General features: G+C 41.0%; 1 protein-coding gene across 1 annotated transcript in view; it reads left to right on the top strand.

The window, feature by feature from the left end:
* valopa (vertebrate ancient long opsin a) overlaps positions 1 to 24,191 on the top strand; it is a 32,613-nt gene extending 8,422 nt beyond the window's left edge. The window contains exons 3-5 of the mRNA XM_078272981.1: positions 11,316 to 11,433; positions 16,573 to 16,806; positions 23,955 to 24,191. Of these exons, the coding sequence (XP_078129107.1) occupies positions 11,316 to 11,433; positions 16,573 to 16,806; positions 23,955 to 24,191 (589 nt within the window). The remainder of the gene's footprint in view (positions 1 to 11,315; positions 11,434 to 16,572; positions 16,807 to 23,954) is intronic.
* Positions 24,192 to 27,195: the final 3,004 nt, after the last annotated feature.

Here is a 27,195-nt window from a genome sequence, read left to right as displayed (position 1 = left end):
TACCGCATACCTTGCACATAAACATATAAGGTTTTTACACATTCCACACTCAGCCCTGTGGCTCTGAGCTACATTGCTGCTTATGCTGTATTAGCTCACACTGTGTGAAAATGTCTTATGGAAAAAGTCAAGAAACAGTTGGGCTCTGACCTTGGCCCTCAGGGTGCCATCTGGGTAATGCTATTTAGCTACTTTGATCAAAGGTATGCAGATTGCGGGCTGAGTGTCTGCCTCAAGCCCTGTAAGGGAACCATTGCTCAATTGAAGCACGGTGGGAGTGAAGGGTTCATATAATACAATTAAGAGATCACCTTATGGAGATACCCAGCGCATAGATGACCCACTCCACCTCAGCATGAGTTCTGTCAGAAAACATTTGGTTAACAGCAGGAGCATTACCAGCACAGGTGTTTCAGGTCCAGAATGTTGCCACATGCCCAGCCTGATGCATTTTTAAAAACCTCATTTATGTGTATCTTTTTAATCTCTCGATACATGCAAATATTCAGCACTAGACGGCTTCGGAATTTTAAAAGCATATTTGCAAGGTTTGGAAGGATTGTGCAGGAGAATAGTCAGTTGGTGACTGTATCCTAGGTGAGGGGTGTGGATGAAATCTACCGTATCTACTATGCTGCTGACTTTCCTCCAAATCCCTTCCCGTGCTCAGGTTGTCAGACATTTATTACAAAGATACACACAGAGATAAAGGTTTTAAAGGTGTTTTTTTTCTTCACATTTCCACCATAAATTGGTGCATAAAAGTGTATCCGAATAGCCTGACAAGCCAGACCCACATCAAGATGTTGGTCTGGGAACTCACCATTGACGGGGCTCAATCCGAGGGGCGGTATAAACGGTTGTCTTTCAAATTCCCTCTGCATGCAACAGGATAGCGCTACAACCAGGCAGAACAATGAAGAAGGTAGCGAAGCTAGTTGATAGATTAAATTAAACTTTTGCTGTATCCGGTCGGCAAAACTCCGAACACATCTTCCTTTTTTAAGAATGATTTCAGTGTCGTTCTTTATTCTTTTCTCAAAGAAAAGCTTAACTCCAAGGGCGTTTCCCAATAACAAGAATGCAAAGAACAGACTTGTGTTCTTGGGGAGAACGTTCTTGCTAGTTGTACCTGGAAGAATGAACTCACAAGTTCACAAGCACAGAAAACACTGTTAAGAGTTTGAGACGATGCGTTCTTCCTGTTATTGCTCAACACCCCCAGCACAGAGGCTACCTGCAGGGCTCCAAAATAACAGCTAGAAATTAACTAGCTTAGAAACTTCTAATAAATCGGAAAACAAATACACCAAAAACATATGAACTAAATACTAAATCGGGAAGAGAAAAGAGAAGAGAAACGGGTATATCTCTCTCCCCTGCCTCTGCCTGCTGCGCTGTGTGTCTGTCTGTCTGTGTGTGTGTGTGTGTTGAAGCTGCGGTGGGTGGGTGTGTGTGTGTGTGTGTGTGTGTGTGTGTGTGTGTGTGTGTGTGTGTGTGTGTGTGCGCTTGCTTGTGGAGTTTAACTCTGAAAAGACAGTTAACCACAGGTTCCCGTTAATCTTGTGATGGTGTTGTGATATTTAAACAAACGATCCGCCAACGGCGAAATAAAAACCTCTTATTTACGGGACCGGTCTAAAAGACCTCCGGCTTCCAGCAGGGTCTCTGAGCGTGACTATCCGAGCGAGGAGATAGCGGCACGGGCAGGCGCAAGCTGGCGGCCGCCTCACTTCATGGAGCTCCGAAAACTCCGAAAACTTTGGAGCAAATTGTCAATTTGGCAAAGATTTGCGCAAGGCTGCCTATATTCGAAATCCAAACCGTTCATTTCTCGCCTAAAATGTTCTCAGATGTGAATTTAGTGATGAATAAGATGGCGAAAATTGTTAGAATTGGGAATTTTTGGGCTGTTTATGTACCGGAAACCCGACCATCATTGAATGCCGAAATGAATGTTGGGATATGGGTGCTGCGAAGTTCATACAAGTTACCAACCAACGCATCCTCGGTAAAATGGACGTGTCAAGAACATTTCCATGGAATGGAATCTTAACTGTTCTTGGTGAAATGCGAACTTGTGTATTGAGACAGTACTTTGGCAACACGAGATGATGTTTCACAGGGACACAAGAACACAAGTCAATAGAAGAACACAGATTGAGAAACGCCCCAAGTCTTCCAGAAGACCACTGTTCCCAGCAGCAGCAGCAATAAGCCCGCCCACCGACTCTATAAACGATGTGATTGGCCTGACTAGAGTTTGGTTTTTCCAGCTCGCAAGCCAAGAGAGATCCGGAGAGTGTCTAGACCCCCCTGGCTGCAAATTAAATTTGCTGCCACTAGGGTGCGTCTAGATTTCTAGGCTAGTATCCGAATGGAGGAAATGAAGTCGTTGCTCAATGTGCATCAATCAATCATGCATGAGCATGCTCAATGCTCAAAATTTCCCTGTGGGAGGACACCCAGACCCCCCACTATTATATGCCCCCCTCCCCCAAAGGCAGATTCTGGCCAATATACAGTACAGTATACCCACTACAATACATTAGACTACACCACTGTGTTTAACTAATGCATGACTCATGGTGATTTAATGCATGAATTAATGCAGAATGTATCATGGAGTCCTGTTGCTTTTACAAATGATCAAGTCACTATGAGTCATGTGATTAGTTCACACTTAACAGATCATCAATTAAGGACTGTTAATTCACAGTTACTTCATACATTAATTGATATGCAATCAAAGTAACCTATATTTTTTTCAGAAATATGAAGCTGTCAGGTGCTAATTGACAAATTAGAGGAGAGTGGACTGAAATTGAGAAAAAAGAAAGTATTTTCATATTTCTATAAGAATAGTTAGCCTGCTTTCAGGGAGGCCTAGCAAATGCATCGGTCTGAAATACACTTTTATGTAAGTGGAGTCTAGCTAATTTGGCTGCATAAAGTAACTGTGAATTAACATTTCTTAATTGATGATCTGTAAAGTGTGAAATAATCAGTCATGGTGACTTGATCATTTGTTAATGGTGAGTGTTATGATATGATAGGTCTTTTATGGGAGTAGGTGTGGTTAGTTATTGTTACTGTGTAGAAAGGTGTTCTCTATGGGCCCCTCCCCGCATCCACACCTATTCATTCTAACATCTATTTGGGCCCTCCTCACATGAGGGCCCTGGGTACTCATTCCCATTTCTAACCCCAGTCCGACACCCTTGTATGTTGCATTTAACGTGAGAATGAGACCTTAGTTTGCCTGGATGAGTGTACACCTTCCTATGTTCATGAGGGGTTGTGTTGTGTTCACTCGGTAATCTGTGGCTTCCTCCTCGGAAACGACAGCTGTTCCACCTTACAGCTTCTTCTCCGTAGTCGTCGGGGCTCCGCACCAACCCACTCCTCGAAGTTCAGGTTATAAAAGGTGCATTTACAAATAGTCGTGTTGTCTGATTAATAAAACAGTTTTTAAAAATACTGTCTTGTCTCTCGTCTTGCCGCTTCAAGCTCTCAGCTTCTCCTTCCGATTGCATCTCACACAAATGCCACCTCCGGGCTTAATTAGAGTCACCAACAACACATAAAAACAGTGTTAGTGTGTACGTCAAATCAGTTCTGACCAGTAAGGTGCAGTGTATTATTTGTCCGGATAGGACACCCTAACCCTAGCACATAACACAATAAAAGCCTTTGTGTCAAGAGAGAGAGAGAGAGAGAGAGAGAGAGAGAGACAGAGAGACACAGATACAGGAGGCTTGGTGTTAGCGCACCAATAACACAGCAGCTTATATATACACTTCTACAACATGCGCATAAGCACATGGCACCATAACCACACACACCACACAGGGTATGGTGACGGCGCACCAGGATAAAAAAACAAAGGGACATCTTGGTGTCAAATATGTTTATATAACTATAGATTATAAAGGGGGCACTTACTTCACGTGTAGACAAAGCCAAAGTGGACACATTTTTAAAGTGCTCATATTAGCTTTTTCCCTTTCCTTTATTGTGTTATGTATGTTTTTTGTGCATGTTATAGGTTTACAAAGTGAAAAAGCCCAAAGTCCACCCCAAAGGGCCTTACCATCTCCAACAGAAAACTGTTGCGTGGAGGACAGAACGGACCCAAACGCAAAGTTCAACAACAAAAATAGGTTTATTAAAAAGGGAAAGGAGGTAAGGGACGACTGAAGCAACGATCCAGCGACAATAGTGAGTGGAGCCGGGGTTGAAGTACTGAGCTTGATTGTGGATGGCTGGCAGGTGTACGTGGCGGGAGAGCGGTGATGATGGAATGAGGAACAGGTGTGCATGATCAGCTGGCAGTAGCAGGCAGGAGCAGACAGGAGGAGGGAAAAAACAGGAGGCACAGGGAAAGGCAGGACCAACAGAAAAACACACAAAAAAAGGACTAGAAAACTGGAAACAAAAACCCCAACCATGACAGAAAACACTGTTCACAAACTGCTCCAAACAGCTCTATTGTAGTCCAGCCTTACCTTCCGTGACAAACGTTCGTCACTTTGTAACACACGTTATAATGCTCGCCTAGCTGCTAGCGTGGCACGCCCTCATACTCTTACTCTCACTTACTTACTTATTGCACGTGCGACTCCCAACAAAGATAGAACAGAAGTGAGATGCCACCCGTGTGGCAGCGCACCCGACCCCAGCGGTTCCTCCCACAGGTGGTGGGCCCATGGGATGGAGAGATGGATGCCATGTGGCTTTTTCGGGCTGTGCCTGGCCGGGCTCCGTGGCAAACCCGGCCACCAGACGCTCGCTGACGAGCCCTCCATCTGGGCCTGGCTCCAGACGGGGGCTCCGGGCTTCCTCCGGGCAGGGTCACTCCATCTCTTCCTCGGTCACTCATAGGGTTTTTGAACCATTCTTTGTCTGACCCCTCACCTGAGACCACTTTGCCTTGGAAGACCCTACCAGGAGCACAAAGCTCCAGACAACACAGCCCTCAGGTTCATAGGGACACACAAACCTCTCCACCACGATAAGGTGATGGTTCCCAGAGAGGCAAAAATATGGTGTTTTTTGAAAATTGAACTATGTAAACCTATTCTGATACAACCTCTAAATACAATTATGAACCTGGAAATGAGCATAATATGAGCACTTTAAAGTATGAAATATCCATCACAGGGAAGTTCAGGGCGCGAATTTGCGTTATCAAGGATGCCGAAGGAATGTCCCGCTCTACTCTGCTTCTAATTGGCTAATACTCGTTGCCTTCGTCGGTTCGATTGGTTAGTTGGTGGGTTAGGCATGAGGAGTAATGAGATTGGTTAGGGTTAGGGTAAGAATACCAAGGTAAGCCAATCAGAGGTAGAGTAGGGTGGGACATGCCTTCGCCATCCTAAGAAACGCAAATTCGCGGGAGCGGAGATGGCTCGGAGCAGCTCGGAGTGAGTGGATGAGGCAGGTTCGTCTTTTAGTGTGTTCCATTACCATACCTCGGAACTCGGAAGCCGGAGCTGGGAATGACGTCACAAGTTGAACATTCCTGTGTGAACGACGCGTAACAACATGTCCACAGATAGAATATGGACAGCGCTGCGTGTATGACTGACACAAATAAGACAGAAGTGCTTATACCTTTATGTTATTACAGCTTTCACAACTGTTGATATAGGGGGCAGCTATGTTGGATTTTGAACTCCTTCTACTGCAAGGTTTAGTGCGTTCCATTTGTACTCGGAACTCAGATTTTCTGGGGTCAAAGTCAGAAACACGCCCCTTCACCTCAGATTTCTGAGCTCGGAACTCGGGCAACCACCGAGTACCCCGAGCTAAAAATTCCACATGGCTGCTCTGTGCATCAACAGTTGTGATAGCAGTAGTAAAACAGTTATAAGTACTTCTGTGTTATTTCTGTCTCACTAAATCAGTCGTATACGCAGCGCTGTCCATATTCTATCTGTGGACATGTTGTTACGCTGTTTGTATGCACACAAAAATGATGTAATGCGTTATAAACTGGCACTGCTAACAATGGCTAACCTGGATAAAGCTAATGAAAACAATGAAAATCCGACTTGTAAATGGAACACATTCAACTCAAGTGTGATGTCATTCCTAGCTACCGCTTCCGTGTTCCGAGGTAAATGGAACGCACTATAAAGGTTGTCCGAGTTTCAAGCTCGGAAATCCGACGTCAGGGGGCTTGTTTCCGACTTTGACCTCGGGAAATCAGTACAAATGGAAAGCACTATTTGCCTCACCGTTGATCATTCAACCCAGTATGAGACCCGTCTACACATGCGCAAATCTACGTAAACGTTGGCCTGTGCGCCAAACCTGCAATAGAGGCACAGAAAGCCTCAGCGCCGTTCTCGCCCATAGCTTTAAACTTGATGCATTCAGGAACGGATTGGTTTAGGAGCAAGCTGTGGTAAAAGCAGCATACTATAATTTTCAATCACCTTTCCTGAATATTGTTAGTGGAGTTTGTGTAATCCTGAGACAAATTACGAAATGAAATGTTTAATAATCAAATTAAATAAATAAACAATTTAAGACAAATGCAGTTACTTTCCAGTATTCAATCTTTCATCTGAATGCCAGATAGATGCCTCTGCATACACTTTTTGAAAGATGATTTTTATTTAATTAACCAAATATTCAGGGGTAACTTATTCCAGTTTTGTTATGGCTCGATACATAACATTTTTTCCGATGAGCAAGTCCTTAGGCTAGGTACAATGATATGACCATTACTAGCCAATCTGGTGTTATGGCTATGCGTATTATTACAGTTAACAATTTGGTTGAATCAAAACGTTGGCATATCCAAATTAATAACACAAATAAACCTATCATATCATAACAGTAAGCAACAGAAATTAATGACACAGTCAGCAGTGATTCACGCATTAAATCGTCATGAGCCATGCATTAGTTAAACATTACTCCTATTTAGTACTTCCACTGTTTTGTAAGAAGTAAGAGTGGTGGCTGATGTGAGTTCATGAAGCTTAAAGGTGCACTATGAATTCCTGCATGGTTTCAGTGCAATTTCATTTTTGTCTCAAATTGTAGGCATCTGTCCTTGATCCGCTAGCTGCCTGTCCCCTGAATACACTGTGAAAAAGCCCGGTCTCGGGAGACAACACAGGGGGCGTAAACGTCAAACAAACACTAGGGGCACAGGCTGTGCACCAAAATACAACAAACCACTCCAGCCAATCACCGACAAGATGGTTGGGGGTTAGTGACAGTTAGTCAGTTAGTCATGACAGTTACGGAAACATGGGGGGAGGGGCGAGCTTGCTCTGTATTTTTTTGGTATTTACTTGGAACGTCAACAGAAGTGACCATGTAGGAACTCATAGTGCACCTTTAACAGCACTGATCGAATACAAGGTTGTAAAATATATATATTAAAAATGAACAATTTAACATTTTTAAAGATTTCTTTTGGGCATTTTCGGCCTTTAATTTTAACAGGACAGCTGAAGACATGAAAGGGGACTGAGAGGGCAAATGACGTGCAGCAAAGGGCTGCAGGTCAGAGTCAAACCCGGGCCTACTGTGTCGAGGAGTAAACCTCTATATATGGGCTCCCGCTCTACCAACTGAGCTATCTGGGCTCCCAAAGAAAGGATTTTAACATTTTATATTTTGGTGTCGTCCAGTGGCAGTGTTCTCCCAAAAGTCAGCTTTGCTTCCCAGTTTAAATGAGGAGATTTACTTTGACAGGTTGTTGGTAATAAATCGGTCGGACTGGTTCATGTGATACACCTCATCAAAAATGACAGTTTGGCTGGCAACAGCACTCTTGGAGACAATTTAAATGCTGAAATGGCTCATTAAGTCACTGAATGTGAAATTACTTTGGCCTTCTGACCAAAAGATGGAGCTGCTGCGGGCCCAGCGCCAAGAAGGGTTGTATTGCGTGCCATTTAGATAAAATGGCAAAGACAACAGAAATATTGGCAGAGATACCAGAGTCATGATACACCAGTAATGAAACACCTTTAAAGTTTTCTCCCATAGAATATTTTAAGCTTGTTATCTGGTTTGGCATGATGGACACAGATAAGTTTAAGTTATTTGATTAGGGCCGCACAGCGCTGTCCCCCAGTTCTGAGGGAAAGCGAGAGAGCTGCATGGGATTAGCAGAAAAAAAGACAAAACTATCTGAACATCTTTTCTTTTTAAGTACTTAATTCCCTTAAAGGAACACGCCGACTTATTGGGACTTTAGCTTATTCACCATAACCCCCAGAGTTAGATATGTCCATACATATCCTTCTCATCTCTGTGCGTGTTGTAACTCTGTCTGAGCTAAGCCTAGCACAGATCCTGGAGGTAACCGGTTCCAACTAGACTACTGCTCCCAATAACTGACAAAATAACGCCAACATGTTCCTGTTTACATGTTGTGATTTGTATAGTCACAGGGTGTACAAATAACAAGGTCACTATGCTTTTACTATCTAGTAATTGTTGACTCTATTACTCTATTAACTCTGAGCGAACTCCAGGCGAACTCTCTACTCCTCACCACAGGGCTTCAGGTGCTGCTAGCAAATCACTCCGCCAAAGTAGCAGAAGTAGCAGTGCTTCGCCTTTCTGAGAATATAATTCCCAGTTTGTATACGGTTAGAAGATGGCTGTGTCTCATATGACCTTGTTATTTGTACACCCTGTGACTATACAAATCACAACATGTAAATGGGAACATGTTGGCGTTATTTAGTCACTTATTCAGAGCAGTAGGCTAGTTGGAAGCGGTTAACTCCAGGATCTGTGCTAGGCTTAGCTAGCGCTGGGGGCGTCAGACAGAGTTACAACACGCACGGAGATGAGAAGGGTATGTATTGTCTTGTCTAACTCTGGGGGTTATGGTGAATAAGTGAATAAGTCCCAATAAGTCGGCGTGTTCCTTTAACGCTGTTGGCTATTATTTTGTTGATTTTAGCAGTCATCTCTTCGTTCATGAATTCAATTATTTTGCGTCTCGTAGACCTACGTTCCTAATGATCCGATACCCAAAAGTGTGTAAGGACACTTAGGTTTAATACTGGCTTCACCGATGAGGTGAAATAAATGTATTATTTGATTTTTAAGCAGTATTCTTGTGTTGTTGTTATTTGGCCTTTTTAGAGTCTTTGCATGGTTAAAGCTATAATATGTAACTTCTTGTCACATTAAAAATGTCTAAAAATGACTACACCCATGTTTTATATTTTGTTGAACTTATGCCAAATGTTTCTAACAATGTTCAAACCTAGAGAAATCTGTAATTTTATTCAAAGACATGGTCCGTGTCATTTAGTCGCCGTCGCCTGTCAATGGCGTCATATCCCCTTTGAGCAGGCATCAGCGTTAGGGTCTGCCAGAAGCTGTCATGATTGACTTTTCATCCAGTTTTAAGCCACATTTTTACGCTACACTTTTTTTGGTCTTGGTTGTATTTGTCTATATATTTTAACCGTATGAAGGATTTTAGTTATTGGACATCTGGATCTGAAGTTATCAGAGAAACAAGCTGAGCTAGCAGCAGCTCAGCTCCAGCCCCTCCACGGACCAGCCGAACAGTGTTGGAGAAACGCTCATTGTTAAACGTGAATCTGATTTACCGATTTATATCACTTGGACTGTTTTGAAGAGGAGGAGACCTCTGCGCATAATTTGTCTCCCTGTAAAAACCTCCTGAACAATAAACACTGAAGGAATTCTAACCAGGAGAACCTGACAGCAATGACGTCTTTTGTTTTTGTTTTGATTGAGAGACCCCTAGCAGCAGAAAATGACATGGTGTACGTTTCAATCAATCAATTTCATTAAACCTACCACCAGACCAATTTCAGGTGGTGACCTCACTGACCTGGCAATCTGCCCCAAAATTCCTATTTCTATTTCATATTATGGCCATGATGCTCAAAACACATGGACAACGTAGGGCTGGGATCTGTTCGCATCTAGTCAAAACGCCACTATACTGCCCTCCGCAGGATGAAAAAAAAAAATAGAAATAGGCATAGCAGTACCTACTGTACTTCTGTTCCCCGAGTCCCTTCATCATTACACCGGGACTGAGCTGCTGGGGGAACCGAATGTTTCATTTTCTGACCTATTCAGTCATACACCTGAAATGTCACCTTAGATTGAATGAACAAATGCAACTATGTACTGTACATCTACAGACCAAAGACCGGTTATGGTGTTTTCTGCACACGGAAGGGGCCATAGAAACAAACCTAATGGCACGAGGTAGCCACAGGAATAGAGTATATTTTAATAAAACAGAGGGCACATGTGTTGAGTCCAGGTGGAGCCACTTGAGCACAACCAAATGGTGCATGGCTGTCTGTAGGGGTGCAATTAGAAGACAAAAAAACACTGTATTTTCATGTCCTGCCTTCAGGGGCACTGCATGAAGGGAGACAAGCTGAATGATTCCAGGGGGCCAGAGCTGCACATGGGTCCTAGAACATATCACGGATTACAGATAATTCCAACATCAGAGCCTCGTGTGAGCTTCTATCACAGACCCAGAATTTCTAGCAGCATCCCTGAGTGTTTTATTTTGTGCATATATACCTAACAAATCCCTCACAACTATGCTGTCTTTTAACCACAGCATGGCACCGCCCACTGGCCTCAGTGATTTGTTTTGTTCAAAAAAGCAATTTGAACAAACCGAGGAGATATTAATGCATTATAAAGTACTATTTTACATATGTGTCACCAAATGCCAATAAAATCATGAGGAATAAGGTGTGAATGGATGTGTGCAGGCCACACTTTGTTCAACAAGGACTGCGGTGCGTGAATATATAGGTACACACACTTACACACACGCCACGGTCTTCCAGGTAGTTTGTTACACATTAATCTGGAGCTTGTTTCATCCGATGGCAGTAGGTATTCTCATGGAAATGACATAATTAGAATAAATTAGTGGCCTCCGGGACCCTAATTGTGTCACAGATTTGTCTCAGCTGTGAAAGTTCCCTTTTAACTAAAGCTCAAATGAGATGCAAAACTGTCATCTTTCTCTTTAGCCAGATAAAAGCTTCTTAATGTCAAAATGACATTTACCTCCTAGCCAGGAAATGATTGGATTGTTAACCATTTTGTTCTTAAAGGGACACGTGTTTTCAAACAAATGGTCTGCTGTTTGCATCAATCTATTGATTGATCTATATCTATTGTTATTGATCGTTCACTACGTGTTACTACATTTATTGTAAAAAATAAAAACTGTATTCTGGTCAGGTTTACATGTATGTTTTGTACCCAGTTTAAAGCGAATTTAAACATCTTTGTTCTCCACCTCTGAACAGGTATTCAACCAGCATGCTCGATCACAGCTACATCATCGTTTTCTTCATCACCTGTTTCATTCTGCCTCTCGGAGTAATATTTTTCTGCTATGGAAAGCTCCTGCAGAAGCTCAGGAAGGTCAGTATGAGTTTTGACACAACACACATGGAAATCATTCATTTATAAATACAGCTCAGACTTTCAGTCATTTTAAGAAAAAAAGTGTGTTTCCCTGAATGTCAAATTATTTCTTTAAACCAAACAGAAACATCAAGGGGGCTGGTGGTAGGGAGGGGCAATATATTGATATTATATTGACATCGATATACGAGGCTAAATATCGTAATATCGTGACAAGTGTTGTCTTTTCCTGGTTTTAGAGGCTGCAATATAGTAAAGTGATGTACTTTTCTGAACTTACCAGACTTACTAGCTGTTTTATTATTTGCCTTTACCCACTTAGTCATTGTTTTCACATTATTGATGATTATTTATCTATACTCTTATTGTGAAAATATTTTGTAAAAGCATTAATTGTCAACCCTACAATATCGCTGCAATATCGAAATTGATGTATTTGGCCAAAAATATCTTGATATTTGATTTTTTTCCATATTGTCCAGCTCTAGCTGGTGATATGAATGCAGTGGTGTAGTCTACGTGATACACAGGTATACGCATTATACCCACTAAGACAGCTCCTGGATTTCCATATACCCACTTAAAAATGCCCAGTGACACGTAACAACATACTTTCCATTATGATTTAAATATATTTTGAAATGTCATCTGTGTTTTTCATCTTCACATAGGCTAAATAAAGGTATTTCCACCGTAAATTGGTGCATAAAAGTGTATCAGAATGCAGGAAATGAAGTCGTTGATGCTCAAAACTTCCCTAGGGGAGGACACCCAGACCCCCCACTATGATATGCGGTAGATTCTGGCCAATATATATATACAGTATACCCACTACAATACATTCGACTACACCACTGTATGAATGGGTAGTTGTGTAATGTTTTTAAAAATGTTTAAAGATTACCAGTATGAGTGCTTAATGATAGGTATGAACATACATAAAGGTACATCTGTTTTAGTTTGAGACAGAGAGACAGAAACTTTGAAGTCAGCAGCAGAGACCAGGAAGGCAAAGTGGTGTGCTGATGGGAGGATTATTACAGCAGTTTGCTGAAAATAGTACACTGATTTGGGGATTTTATTACAGGAAATGTCAGTGGTGTAGTCTAATGTATTGTAGTGGGTATACTGTACTGTATATGTATGGGCCAGAATTGGCCTTTTGGGGGGGCATCAATGACTTCATTTACTGGATTCTGACACACTTTTATGCACCAATTTGCGGTAGAAATACCTTTATTTAGCCTAACAGATGACAGATTTAACAGATGACAATTCAAAATATATCAAAATTACAATGCAAAGTATATTATTACTAGGGCTGTCAAACGATAATTTTTTTTAATCGCGATTAATCGCCAAATTTCTGTAGTTAATCACGATTAATCGCATGTTTTATCACATGAATAAAATTATATTATTTTCCATTTCAGAACTGTTTTTAAGTACATATTAACAATGGAAAGCCATTCTTACCAGTGTATCTTAATCGGGAATACAATTAATGCAAAGAAAGATTTGTAATTGTTTATTATTTATTTACTGTAAACAAAAGAAAAATGTGTGAATCTGTCATTGCACAATTCCTACAAGTACCTAACCTAACTGAGATGTAACACTAACACTTTGCTTATACAGTACAAACAAAATGGTCCAAAAACCAGATGCCACAGCAGGACATTTGTAACCTTTAAATTTTTCTAATAAGGAATGTAACAATTCTCCTGGACAGAAAAGGGGGTGGACAATGTCCCAAATGACAAAAACAGTCAAAAAACGATACAAACAACACAGTCCTAAAACCATATGCTGATATACATAGTCAATATAGTGTGCAGTAACTTCAAAATAATTTTGATTACTCACTGACGTCCAGTGATCACCGGTTAATGAGACAGCGTTTGCAGCACTTTGCAGCTGTTCCAGTTGGGCTGCTTTCTCCGTGTCGTACAGTCTGTGTATGCGTGAAACTACTGTCCCCCTCGACAACTTTTTAAAAGTAAACTTTCCATTCAGAATCTTATTGGCATCCATTTCGGCGTCTCGCGCTCGCCATCCACTCAAAAGGTAATGGTAGCCTACTACTCTTTGGCCGGCTCGCAAGCCCAAACAAGTGTGTGCGGCGTGCCTGTTGTTTTGTTTCCGGTCTAGCTAGATCTGGTGTGGTGTTGTAGTTTTTCTAACGTTACTAGTTGTTGTAACAGCATGTGGAAAAAACGACAAAGTTTGCCATGCCAAAAAGAACGTTAATCTCGCGATAAAAAAACTGACGCTGTTAAAATGGGTTTGCATAAACGCCGTTAATAATGCGTTTAACTGACAGCACTAGTTGTTACGTGTCATTGGGCATTTTTAAGTGGGTATATGGAAATCCTGGAGCTTTCTTAGTGGATATACTGCGTATACCTGCATATCACATAAACTACACCACTGGGAAATATCAGGTATTGGTCAGTCTGTAGCTGCTGACATGTGATGTAAGTTTCTTAAAACCTGCTTTTTAGTCGTTTGTTCCTGGCATGCTTCTTCCCTTTCCCACTTCTCTGACCATGGTAGTAAACGTGCAGTATTGTGAATGTTGTGGTTTTGAAAAGTAGCAGCAGTTGACATGCTACTGTACTGTAAGAAACATGCTTGTACCTGAACTGTAAGTTTACTCCATTTTGATTTCTCATGCATGCATCCAAAAGAGCATTCTAAAGGCCACACATTGGAACCATTAAAGGTGGAGTCTGCAATTTTATTTTCCTATACACTTTTTGTGAAATTAAGTGAATATCTCCTCAAGGTCCACTAACTGTTTGTTCAGTGTGCGTGCTGAAAAAGAATCTGTTGGCCGCGTTCAGACAGCCTGCGTCGGCCGTCCAACTTTCCGGCAAAAATGCAGGTCTTTCCATTCATTTTGAATGGGGGTAGTGCGTAGACGTCCACTGAGACCAGTGAAGTCTATTAGAAGCACTTTTCCGGTGAGGGCTGAGCGTTACTATGCAGCCTCAAACTAAGCTTGCCGACGTAGATGTGACGTGAGCAACCTGTCTGAAAGTTGTACGTCTTCTGGTAGCTGTGCCAAGAGAAATCTCAATCATTGCCAATCTTGCAGAGACAGAGAGCGTAGGTATATGTTAGGATATAACATAGACACAGGCTAATTATTGCTAACTAAAATGCTAGTTAACATTAGTAATTAAACTTAAACAGCTAATGTAAGTTGTAACTGCCTGCGAGCTTCTCCTGTACTGTACGGTAATTTGTCTACTATGCGAAAGAAAGTCGTGTGGTTACGACACAATCGTTAGCCTATTTTTACAAAAACACATGCTACGGAGCCATAACTTGAGATACAAGGTAATGGAGCCTTTTATACATTGTTGTGTTTCTTTAGAAATAAACAATGGACAAATAGAGTCTTTAAACGCTTCAGATGTAAAGTTATTCGCTGTCAAAGTGGCGCCAAAATGAATGGCAGTCAATGGGATGCTAACGGCGGGTGATGGCTTGTTAGCAACAAATGGCTCCATAGGAGGTATACTTTGTGGACGCTCGCCTACTCCCTTGTGCAGGAAACAGGAAACATCACTGCCTCTACCGCTGCCACAAGAAAGTTTTAAAACACTATGGAGGGTAAAACACGAAACACAAGCACTGAACTGCCCGGGAGTTTGTGTAATAGCTGAATGTTTCCTGCAACAACAAAGCACTCGCTATGTCTCGCTCATCTGTTTTCTTTCTCTCTCTCCTGTGAAATAAAGATGCCTTCAAGTGCGGTCGGAAACTGATGAAAAACAATTGTGAAATATAAAGTGTATTTGTGCTTTGTTGGGGGGTTTAAGAACACAACAGGACGTCACACAAATGGGCCATTTCATTGATACTCCCCCCGCCGCACCACCTTGTGGAAAATCGCTGGACTCTTTAAATGGGAAACAAACCTGGACTGAGCGACACACATCTATTCCGTTCATGCTCGTGCACAGGACAGGGCAAAGGCATGGACATATAAAGAGAAAGACAGTGGGAGCAAGAGGGTAAATCTGGCACATGTTATCATTCTAAAAGAGCACTGACAGGAAGGGTGTATTTGTTTGGGTGTTGAGTTCAAATATCAACAATCTTTCTTTAGAGTTGCGGACTCCACTTTTAGGGGGGACAGTTTGGGACTGTTTCATGGAGGTTGCTTTCAAAATGGGCAAATTCCTATTTAATAGGGTTCCAGATGCACATTTTTGATGCCTTTGCTTTCTGTAAATACACCCAAAGTACATTAAGTGGAAGTACAGTATAGCTGCAATAAGGGCTTTATCAGTAACAATCAAGCTGTGCAGGAACATTTTGATGCTAAATTAAAGGTTCCCTGTGGAGTTTTTATTTTATTTTAGTAAATAAATTCTTCATTCAAGAAAGTTATATATCTGAGAGACTCCCTACCATTGGACAAGAACATCTGGTGACCTACCTAAAAAAAGTAAACTCATTAGTATGGCTAATCTAAAGCTGTTAGTGTCTCATGGTAGTCTAAGAGCTGTTTTAAAGGCTCAGAATTATGTGACACAAATTAAATATTTCTTTCAGAAAGAAAATAGAGCTGCAACGACTAGTCGATTAATCGATTAGTCAATCGCCAACTATTTTGATAATTGATTAATCGTTAAAGTAACTTTTCATGCAAAAATGGCAGAAAATGCTCTTTTCAGCCTCTCAAATATGGAGATTTTCTGCTCTTCTGTTTCTGTTTTTCTCTTTTATATGTTATTAAACTGAATATCTTTGCGTTTTGGACCGACAAAACAAGACACTTAAAGATATGCAGAGGAGGGTCTGGCTAGTACACACAGCATTCTGGGATGGGAGAAAAACATGCTCTGGTTTATTGGCACGGAGCCTCGGGAAGGAACTTGTTTGGTGGAACATGTGTACGTTCAAAAGTTGCTCAGATTGGACAGATAGTCTAGCTAGCTGTCTGGATTTACCCTGCAGAGATCTGAGGAGCAGTTAACCATAGTCCTCAGAAATCGCCCGGAGTTTAAAATTACAACACAAGAAAGGGGAAGGTGATGGACATCTGACAGAAAAGAAGGACACCCGGTACTGTAATTACAAAGTACTGGCAAGCTAGTCATGGTTCTCCGTTTCCTCCAGGTATCTCATAGTCGTCTGGCTGGCGCCAAGAAGCCAGAGAGGCAGGTGACCCGTATGGTGGTTGTGATGATTGTGGCCTACATGGTGGGATGGACGCCGTACGCAGCCTTCTCCATACTGGTCACAATTCATCCAACCATCAAACTTGACCCCGGGCTGGCTTCCATCCCCGCCTTCTTTTCCAAGACCGCTGCTGTCTACAACCCAATCATCTATGTCTTCATGAATAAACAGGTAACTGAGAATTTTCATGTTAGGAAGGAATACAACATGATTCGGCCATTTTGATCCTGTTTGCTTGGTTTATTCCAGTATCTATTAGCATTGTCCAGTACCAAACTAGTTATAGCAGCGTAGAAGGAAGGTAGCCATAAGCTGCTGCAGAATACTGAGATGTTTTTTTTTTCTGTTGTTCTTGTGTGTTAGCCTATCTCTCAATAATGCATGGTGTATGAATAAATTAAACATGGAATCCAGAGAGTACAATTTTCCATGCGTGGCTATGTTAAAAAATACATTAGCCACCAATTGTATGCTTGTGAGGCTTGCAGTGTTTCATGCCATTTACATTGTGCTGTCCAGGTCTAGACAGACTTTTTGTGGCTAATCATCATTGACTGTATAAAGATCAACTACAGCATATGACAGCAGCCCATAGAAAAGAGTGATTATGTGCAGTTCTTACGCACATGAAACACGTTTATAAATTCCTTTTTAATTTCTTCCATTGTAAGTTTAAGCTATATTGCCATTTTGGGCAGTTTCTCTGTAAAACAAACCATCGTTATTCAGGCAGTGGTAACACTGACAGAAGACAAATCTGCTACTGGAGCTTGAGTAGTGTTTCAATCTAGGCAATGTGATATGAAGGCCACTTTTAATCAAATACAAACTAATTTAACTCATCTTATATAGTATTTTCTAATTGTAGAGTATTCACAGTGAGTGCACATTTTGTGAAGTAAGAGTAAAGTAAGTTAGTGTTTTTTTTTTTTTTTTTTAGAGTAATAGTTTAAGTGCTTTACATAAAAACATACAATATGATACATATTAATAACACAATAAACAATTAAAATTACAAAGTAATACATAAAAAATACAATTCAGACAGGTCAACCAAACGCCGGTTTAAAAAGTCTTTATTTATTAAAAAAAAAAAAAGTCAGTCAGACAGAAATTGCAGACTTGCAAATGTCTGCAATAAGGAGGCAAAGCGTTCAAAGTCTCGATGCTACAGAATCGATCATCACGGGTCTTAGGCCGGGTGCGTGGCACAGACAGTAAACTTAACATATTAGATCTAAAGGAGCGAGCTGAGGAATATCGTTGAAGAAGCTCGGCCACATATGCAGGAGCCTGACCGTGCAATTCTCTGCATGTAAAAGGGGGAATGTTTAAACTGAAACCTATATGCAACAGGGAGCCAGTGAAGAGACTTCAGAACAGGAGTAATGTGAAACCGTAGTTTTGACGTAGTGAGTAGTCTTGCGGAAGCGAAGGTGATTAAGAGCAGACATACTAAGTGAGGGGAAAAGTGCGTTACGATAGTCAGTGTATTATGAGATAAATGCATGTTCAAGTTCAGCATAGTCTGATAGTAGAGACTTGATGTCCCACCTAGACTACATCCTATTGTAGTATTGTAGAGTAGAAAAAACAAGATGGGTGTATCTTATAGTCTCTGTATTGCTCGTATGCCAATCAATTGAGTGCTACAGTACACTGTCTCTCCCCTTCTCCACTACTTTGATTGTGGTGTGCTGAATGTGAATCATGTGGCTTTAAACTGCAGTTGCAGATACAGGCTACAGATTAGATTTATTGATGGTTGCACTGGCAACTGTCATTTCCATCAGCCGGCACAAGCTGATGACTAATAGAACCTACAGTAGATAAAACAGAATTTTTTCCAGTGGCGAATAAGCTGTGCTGGGAAATTCTGATGCTATTTTAAGTAAAGGCACACTTTTTTTTTATGATTTTCATGAGGAAATCAAGCAAAGTTTGATGCAGAGTTACCAAGTTGTCTTGTGAAGCTCCTTTGTACACTTCATATAAAACTGAAGTCTCCTAAACTCCTTTAATTACCTTTTCATGTTAACATGTATTTCACCACATTTTGTCTGTGGCAAGTTGACAGGTTATTATATTTTTAATAGATTCTTTACAGTCCGGCCAGTAGAGTTCTTCTTCCTAACATTAAAACTGTTGAGGCCAGTTATGACAAACATGACCAAATATGCCGACAGTACAATTTAAAGTGATCTATTTTCAGATAGGCATGTAGAAGTCCTACAACACGTATATGTGCTTGGCTCGATGCCTAGATTAGACGTCCCTTTCCCAGGGAGCTGAATGCAGTGTGCATGTTCATCTGATTGCCCCCCTTTGGAGCTGCACTGGCTGTTCATATGGTGTCAGCCAGTGTCTCAGCTAAGACATCCACTGGATGTTAATAAGGACAGCTAGCAGCTTCAGCCCAACTGCAAGTGCTTATACTGTAGAAGTCAGCTGACCTCTACAGTAGTGCTGATTGTGATATCGCTCTCATTTTCTAAGTTACCTAACAAGGTGAGGTGAACCAGACTGGCAAGGGATTCCCATGATGCATGGCGACTGCTTCTTAGAGTAGCTATTTCAGAGGGGCCCCCAGGAAGTCGCTGGGCTTTGAAGCCAATTTGACATAACGGCCAACCAATGGAAATACAACTTCCAACACAACTATTAGTTTTTTACAGAGATGTCTGTAAATCAGTGGATACATTTTTTTGAGCATCACAACCCCAGCGAAAAGACTCATTTCACGATTCAAATTTGATCCATTCGATCCAATAAGATTCGGAAAGTCTAGAAGGGGCGCACGATTAACTCATCTAATCCCCATTCAAGTTAATGGAGCGCTAAACTGGTAGCCAGAGGTCTTTAGTGCACCTGCTCTATAGACCCATAGTGTGGAGGCAGCACCTATCATCTGGGTTTTATTTTAAACATGGAAGTAGAACTTTTTTGCTTCAAGCGTCACTGAGCAATTCTCATAACAAATAAAGGAGGTTCTGCCTCTGTATGTCTTTTTATACATCCATGAGACAGCCTCCTGGTATTGTTTAGGTCAAAAGGTGTAAGGTGAAAAAACATTCTAGGAACATCCATTTATCACTTCTACCAGTATAAGGATTGATCAGTAGGAAAGATCTTAAAATATGCATGTAAGATAATGAAGTCTGGAATGTTTGACCAGAGATACTGTCTAGTCCACACAACATCCCTGGATAGGAGAATAAACGCTCAGGGGTTGTTTGCATTTCTTTAAACCAATCACAAAATTCTCGGGCGGTGCTAAGCTCCGGAAACAGCAGTGGTGGCTCTGCAAAATAGTCTCGGGAAGGAACTTGTTTTGGTGGAACATTTGTGCCCCGCAGAAGAAAACCCCTTATACAATATTAACTGAAGTTAACTTATCACACAATACAGTAACATGAGCTATTTAAATGAGCTGGATACATGGTTAAACATCATTTGCTCTTACCAGTGTATCGTCATGTGTATTTTGTCCACAGTAAATCCCCACCAATCGGTCCAAAAACGTCCCAGTTAGAGAGTAAATGCCGTAAACATGTTCTTTTAAAATCTTTACAATCATTCCCCGAATGAACCAAGCAGAATTGTACAATCCAAATGTTCCTTAAAACTTGCCATTTTAAGCCTGTAACGTTGTTCAGAGGTTTCGGTTAATGTTGCTTGATGCAACCGGAGTTTAAAGTTAATTCAAAGAAAGCGGAAAGTGAGAGACATTCGACGGAACTTCCGGCAGCACCGGAACTATTGTGTAAATGAACTGTTGTCGATATAGACTAGAAGTACAGTATCAAGTGCATTCCAAAAAAAATCTTAAAGCTGCACTAATTCATATATTTATATCAGTAACGGAAAAAAATAATGTAATATTACAGTTCCCTCAGCTCTTTACTGTTTAGATTCACTTTCATCAGCCTCATCTCCAGACGCAGCACTCGTCCCGTGTGTGACCAGAGCACTCTGTACCTTAGTCCATGATTTGGTCACATAGTGTTCTCTTCACAAACCTTAGGAAAAAATCAAAGCAACATGTTTTTACTGTTATCCAGCAGCAGGTTGCAGCATCAGTGGTATTTTTATGATACCACAGATTTCTAGTGTCTGCCCGACAGTAAACCAATGTTTAAATCCAATATTTCCACGGAATGTGCCCTCTCTCTCTCTCTCTCTCTCTCTCTCTCTCTCTCTCTCTCTCTCTCTCTCTCTCTCTCTTTCCCTGCTGTGCTAACTATGGCAGGCCCGTGCAGTCAGTGAAAATAGTTTTGCCCCAGGCAAACATGTTTTACTTTCTTGCTTTAGGCAGAGTTAAAAAAAAACTGCTGGGTTAGAGGTAAACAAGTTGTGCTTAGGGTAAGCTGTGTGACCAAATCACAGAGTAGCATACAGAGTGCTGAGGTCACAAATGCAAAAGTCTCGCATTGCCAGACGTACCTCCACAGTGCTGCAGAGGAGGGTCTGGCTAGTCCACACAACATTCGAGAAGGGGACAAAAACGTGCTCTGGTTTATTGGTATTCCTTTAAACCAATCACAATCGTCATGGGCGGCTCTGAGCGCCAGACTGAGCAACGGTGCCTCTGCAAAATAGCCTCGGGAAAGAACTGGTTTTGGTGGAACGTGTACGTTCAAAAGTTGTTTCAGTCTTGCAACAGAAAACTCAGATTGGACAGATAGTCTAGCTAGCTGTCTGGATTTCCCCTGCAGAGATCTGAGGAGCAGTTAACCATAGTCCTCAGAAATCCACCAGAGTTTAGAATGCCAACACAAAGAAAGCGGAAGGTGATGGACATCCGGCCGAATATTGAACAATCCCGGAAATTAAGTTGATATAAACTACAAATGCAGCTACCCAGCAAAAAAATTAACAGCAGACACACAAAGTAATCAACTAGCTGGTGAACATAATGGAGTATTTAGAAGCTAAAGAGTTAATGCAAACGAAAACAAAGCTAAAAGGAAAGTGAATATTGGACACAACTCCTAATAATTGCTGTACAGTTTGCTGCATATGTAAATAGGCAGCAAATAGTTTGCTAACACAGTTGTCTAAACAGCTTAAAAAGGTCATACTGTGTTTTGTTTTTTAGCTTTTTTTTCTGCCTCCAAGTGTCCAAAAATCAATTAATGCAGGTGCAAGGTATGAATTTACCTGACCATATAACATACCTGACATGAAATGGCATCAACATATGCAAGTTTTATGCACCAGCATTCCTTTTGTCTCATCAGATTACAGTGATCATTTCTTTTCCCTCGTCATCCTTTGACAGTCTTTAAAAACTTGACACCAGGGATGCCACATGTGTCATTGATTTGAAGAGGTTTAGGTCCAGGTAAATTGAAGAATAAATATCCATTCCTACAGTGCAGGATGCTTCCAATTATCTATGTATTACAGTGATATAATTATGATACAGGCATATTAGGTATGATTGAAATTGGTGTCCCCATTCATGGGACTCTCTAGAATTCAACTTTAAACTGCTTTAAAGAAACTGCTGTAGATGTTTAGGAATAATGTGTTTCAGGCTATTCCTGTTGCCATTAAGAGGACATTTTATAACCTTATTCCCTGACTAGACATTTTAGCCTTTTGCTTTTTCATGACATCAGATGGTAACTGAGGTGTTATTGCTACTCTTTGAAAGCATTACTGGTTAGAGTGGAGCAGTTAAGAGCTTGCGTGTTAAATTAGACAGGTCATTAAGGGTCCGGAATTATGATTTCTCCCTGGGGCTTCACAGAATGGGTGCTTAAGAGCACTAAGGTCAGTTAGGGTTTTTAGATTTAAAGTATTGTGGAAACCAATGATTGTGGTCCCTATTAGTGGGGACTGGCTGAAAATGTCTATGTTCTTCCAAGAACAACTGTTTACAGGAACAAATTATACTGATTCAGTGGGTCAATGTGCGTCCGTAGACACTGCCATGCCACCCAATGGCCATAATATATATATATATATATATATATATATATATATATATATATATATATATATATATATATAAGGGGCATGTAAGCTAACTTTGAGCAACTGAGAATGAGAATGCAAGCCAGGAGATAATTAGTTTAGCTTAGCATAAAGAATGGAAGCAGCAGGAGAAGCCTGGCTCCGTCTAAAGTAAAAAAAAAATATACCTACCAACGTGTGTTGTGTTCCAAATAAAAGCAGTAAACAGAAATTTGTGGTTTTATGAGTTACGTGCTGTAACTTTTTCTTTGTGAATAAAGCCCATTGACTTCTCCAATGTCTACAAACAGGCTGTGTAGATATTGTGTTACACTATGTAACTCCCGCTAAAAATCTAACTGCAGGTTTTACATTTCTGTTTCAGATTACCCGAACGTGATACACAGTGTTCAATAGTGAGCCTTAAAGGGTTTTGGTAGTTGTATATTTTAACTTTAGAGAGAGCCAGGCTAGCTGTTCCCCACTGCTTCCAAGCTAAGCTACGCTAAATTGCGAGTGGGATTGATCTTCTCATAAGAACAATTTCCCAAGATGTCGCACCATTTCTTTACAGACATTTTTCATGTCCAATAAAGCAAGCCGTTCTCACTTCCAACTCGTCACATACTAATCCCGATTGAGCGCGTCTTTGCTGCGTTCCGACTGTGTTCCGTTTTTGTTCCGTCCTCCGCCACGTCTCAGAAGGGGAGCGTCTTGCTGCCTGACTCGCAGATTTTGTTGTTTCTACAAGTACTTTACAGAACAATTATGTGTTTATTAAACTAGTATCTACCTTCCATATTGCGCGTCTGGTGGAAAATCAAGCAATGACTTGAATGGCCGCAATTGCTTGCGGGGCCCAAGGTGCCTCCGGACCACTTGGCGCGTCTCTGCCAAGTGGAAAAAGCCTGGGATGCTTCAAGCCCGCTTCTGTGACGTGGCACTGCTGGTGGATTATCAAGCATTGACTTAAATGCTCGCGGGGGTCGCGACATGCCCGGAACGCAGCGCAGACACGCCCGGTGGAAAATGGCTGTAAGGCTTGGTCAGTAGACCTTAGTGTCAGATACTGATGCTCAATGCACCCTTTTAGCGTCTGTATGGGACGCACTGGGCAGAGCAACTGCTCGATGGTGGTGCTGTAAAATGACAAGGAGTCCTGACCAAGCACATTGAAAAATTATGCCGAAGGGTGTACCAACAGTATTAAAAAGTGACGCCAAGGGGTCCTGACCAAGCGTCAGTATATGAGGAATTGGGAGTGAGAATGTGTTGTATAACCATGGTCCCTAAATCTATGTAATTGCAAATAAATTTAATCAAGCAAATTGCTTTTAATTCTCTCGTTTTCTTTCCAGTTCAGGAAGTGCCTAATCCAGCTGTTCGGCGGCAAGGTGACCATCCCAGACAGCAACCTGAACCAGACCTCAGAGCGACCTGGAATTACTGTAGAGAGTCAAACAGGAGAAATGTCAGCCATTGCGACCCGCATACGCGTGAGTGGCTCTATGTCACCCAGGTCTGATGGTTCTCCAACTGAATGTGGCTCGTTTGTCCACCTGCCCATCCCAGAAAACAAAGTGTGTCCAATGTAACGGTAAACTAATCCCAATAGGTGTTCTCTCACTATCCTCTGACACCCATTGTCCATAATAACCTTCTATAATCTAGATGTAGTGTTACAGTTTAAATATTATATCTATATATATATATATATATATAGATATATAGATACATGCTAGTGTGTCACATTAGAGTGCACTTGATTAGACTTGATAGCGTTTGCCTTCATATCCCAATGAAAAAAAGAGACTGCTAAAAACACAAACCTTGACATCAGTGAGTTGAGGGCTAGCCAGTTTTTTTCAGATAGCACAATGCATCCAGCCTTTTATCTCGTCCTCGCCTTCTCCTTTGAAGCCCTGTGATGGTGCCTGTTGAGAAAGCGTTGTTTTTCTATGCTGTTTCAGTACTTTGCTTTGGCAGTGCATCTTCATTCGTCTCCACTCGTCAAGAGGACGGAACAGTCTTCTGAATTTGGATACTTTTTACTTTAGTTCATAGTTTAGGTCAAAGCTTTCATCTTTATTGAATGGGACTTGGAGATGCCAGTCTCCTGTTGCCTCTGCTGCAGATGTAGGACAACATATATATGAAGTGCCAGCAGGGGGCAGGGGCTCAACAAACACACAAAAATACACACAACTACAAGTAACACATATAGATACATCACACATGCATGCACGCACACACACACACACACACACACACACACACACACACACACACACACACACATTGCAGTTCACTGCCTGTATTATAATGTGTTCTTTATAGGCACTGTGATGATACAATGCACCAATAAATACAAGAGTGGCTTAGCTAAGCAGCCATGTACAAAAGTACAATGAGTATTGCCATTATAAGCACAGGTCAACAGCAATATCAAAGCTAAATACTGTCACATAGTTGAACACTTCAGCGTTACTATACAGTAGATGTAGCAGTGAGTGTTAAAATGTCTTCTACTTGACTTTGTGGTGCATGTTTGTTCAATATTACTGGATATTTGTCAACAAACTGTTGTGATTCACCATGTTAAAAATAGTAACAGTATGGTGTCGGTTTGCAATGTACTGTGTGTTCCAATCATGTTTGGCCAGTCTGTTAGGAGTAAAATATTGCTTCTTTAAGAATAATCTATGCCAAATGAATTCTGATGCCTTGCTAAAATTAGCATAACAACATGAGACCATTCTATTTCACACCATACTCCACCATATTCTGCCATTACCAGAAACATCCTATTTTATGGCGTCAATCCAAATTTCTTGCAAATGTGAAATGTGGTTTACTTGCCAGTAGATATTTCCAATATTCTCATAGATGGCCTCTTTTTGTGGTAGTTACACCAATGTCAACAATTAATACTTAATTTATTGATGTTACAATGTTCAAGCCATATCCCAGGTCTGTCACAATTTGCTGTTACTGTTTGCAAAATGAAAAGGAAAAAAACCCACTAAATGCTAAATTCCAGCATAGGTATGTTGTTTGACAATGTTTTCCCTTTTTAATTATATTTTGTTGGCATTATCACCGTTACATTCAACCAATTCCAACTTGTCTTGCAAATGGGTCTATACAGCTGCCTCAAGGGATTGTTGTATAAACACAATTTGTAAAGGCATAATTTACACTTAGCTCTTGGTTACCAGAGTAAAAATATTTTAAGACATTTATAAGTTGTTTCTTTTCCAAACATGTCTCTTGCAAAATCTGTTTAAACATTCTTAGATTATATTGCAGTATATAGGTGTATATAGTATGTAAGTAGCCTACAGTGTACAACCACAACAGTGTTGGACAAGAAAAGGCCATACTTTAAAGTGACAACTATGCCTTAAATTGTTTTCACCCTGACCTCTGCAGTGTAATAACCAGTGTAATGTCATAAATGTCCTCCACATTCAATATCACAGGGATAGTTTTGATTTTTGAAGGTATATATGAATGCATGGACATGAACAGAGGCAAGCAGTGAGCCATTCATCCAATAAAACGACAAGCATCGTCACACACACAGCTAATAAAAAGATATAAATGCTCCAAGCACCCTGTCCATCACATCATAGTCCAGCTTTCAGTAATACATTGGTTTAACAAATAAAACAGTTCCAAGGTTACTGTGAAGTCTAAGAGAAGAATCCAGCAGACAAAACAGAAGATGCTTCATTTTTTTGTTGTGTTTTTGTGTCCTGAAAGTTGCTCATTCCTGGATGACAAGGCCACGTCTCGATGGAAAATCTCCATCCACAGCACTGCCTACCTAACCTAACCTCCGTGCATCAATATCACATCTGCTCAGCGACTCAAACTATCTACACACTCCATCTTCGCCAGTCAATACCAATTCATTTAACCTATCCCAAGCCTCCCCACTACCGACACACACACAAAAAAAAAAAAACATATACAGTAGGTGTGTAGGGGCTTTTCGAAGTAGGGACTTCACCTTGAAAATCTGACAGGACATAAATCAAACAAACCTGACAGTGTTACATTTTGGTGCAAGAATTACAGACTGCACTGCATGCTGATAAGGGGAGGGAACACTTCCAACATACATGGGTTAAAGTTCTATTTCTCACCTCCCGACACTGAATATCAACCACTCCACTTGTATGTTGTGATGACAAAGGCATGTCAAGACTTGCTCTGTTGGAATGTTGTTTTGTGACGTTGGTACTTTTGTCTTGATTTACATGGGTTTACAGTAGATGCACTCTGGTTAATAAAAATGGTCTGTATTAAAGTATATTTTTTAAAAAGCAATGATGTACTGTGCTGTTCTGTTGGTACAAAAATAATAATGAAAATGGGAACTACTTTTTGATTGATGGTGTGATTAGAAGTTCTGGATAGGACTCACTCCACCTCTTCCTGTGTTCCATTAAGCACAGATTGAGGTAAAATTCAAATTCATAAACCCTCGCAGATTATGTATTCCCACTAAATGGAGGATCAGGGTTGTCCCACTGTAAAATTGGCAATTAAGTGCTTGTGGATTCTCCAGATCTGTGCACACTTACAGTTGTG

This window comes from Sander vitreus, chromosome 17, assembly GCF_031162955.1.
Source record: "Sander vitreus isolate 19-12246 chromosome 17, sanVit1, whole genome shotgun sequence".
NCBI lineage: Eukaryota > Metazoa > Chordata > Actinopteri > Perciformes > Percidae > Sander > Sander vitreus.
This window is presented reverse-complemented; position numbering and strand designations above follow the sequence as displayed.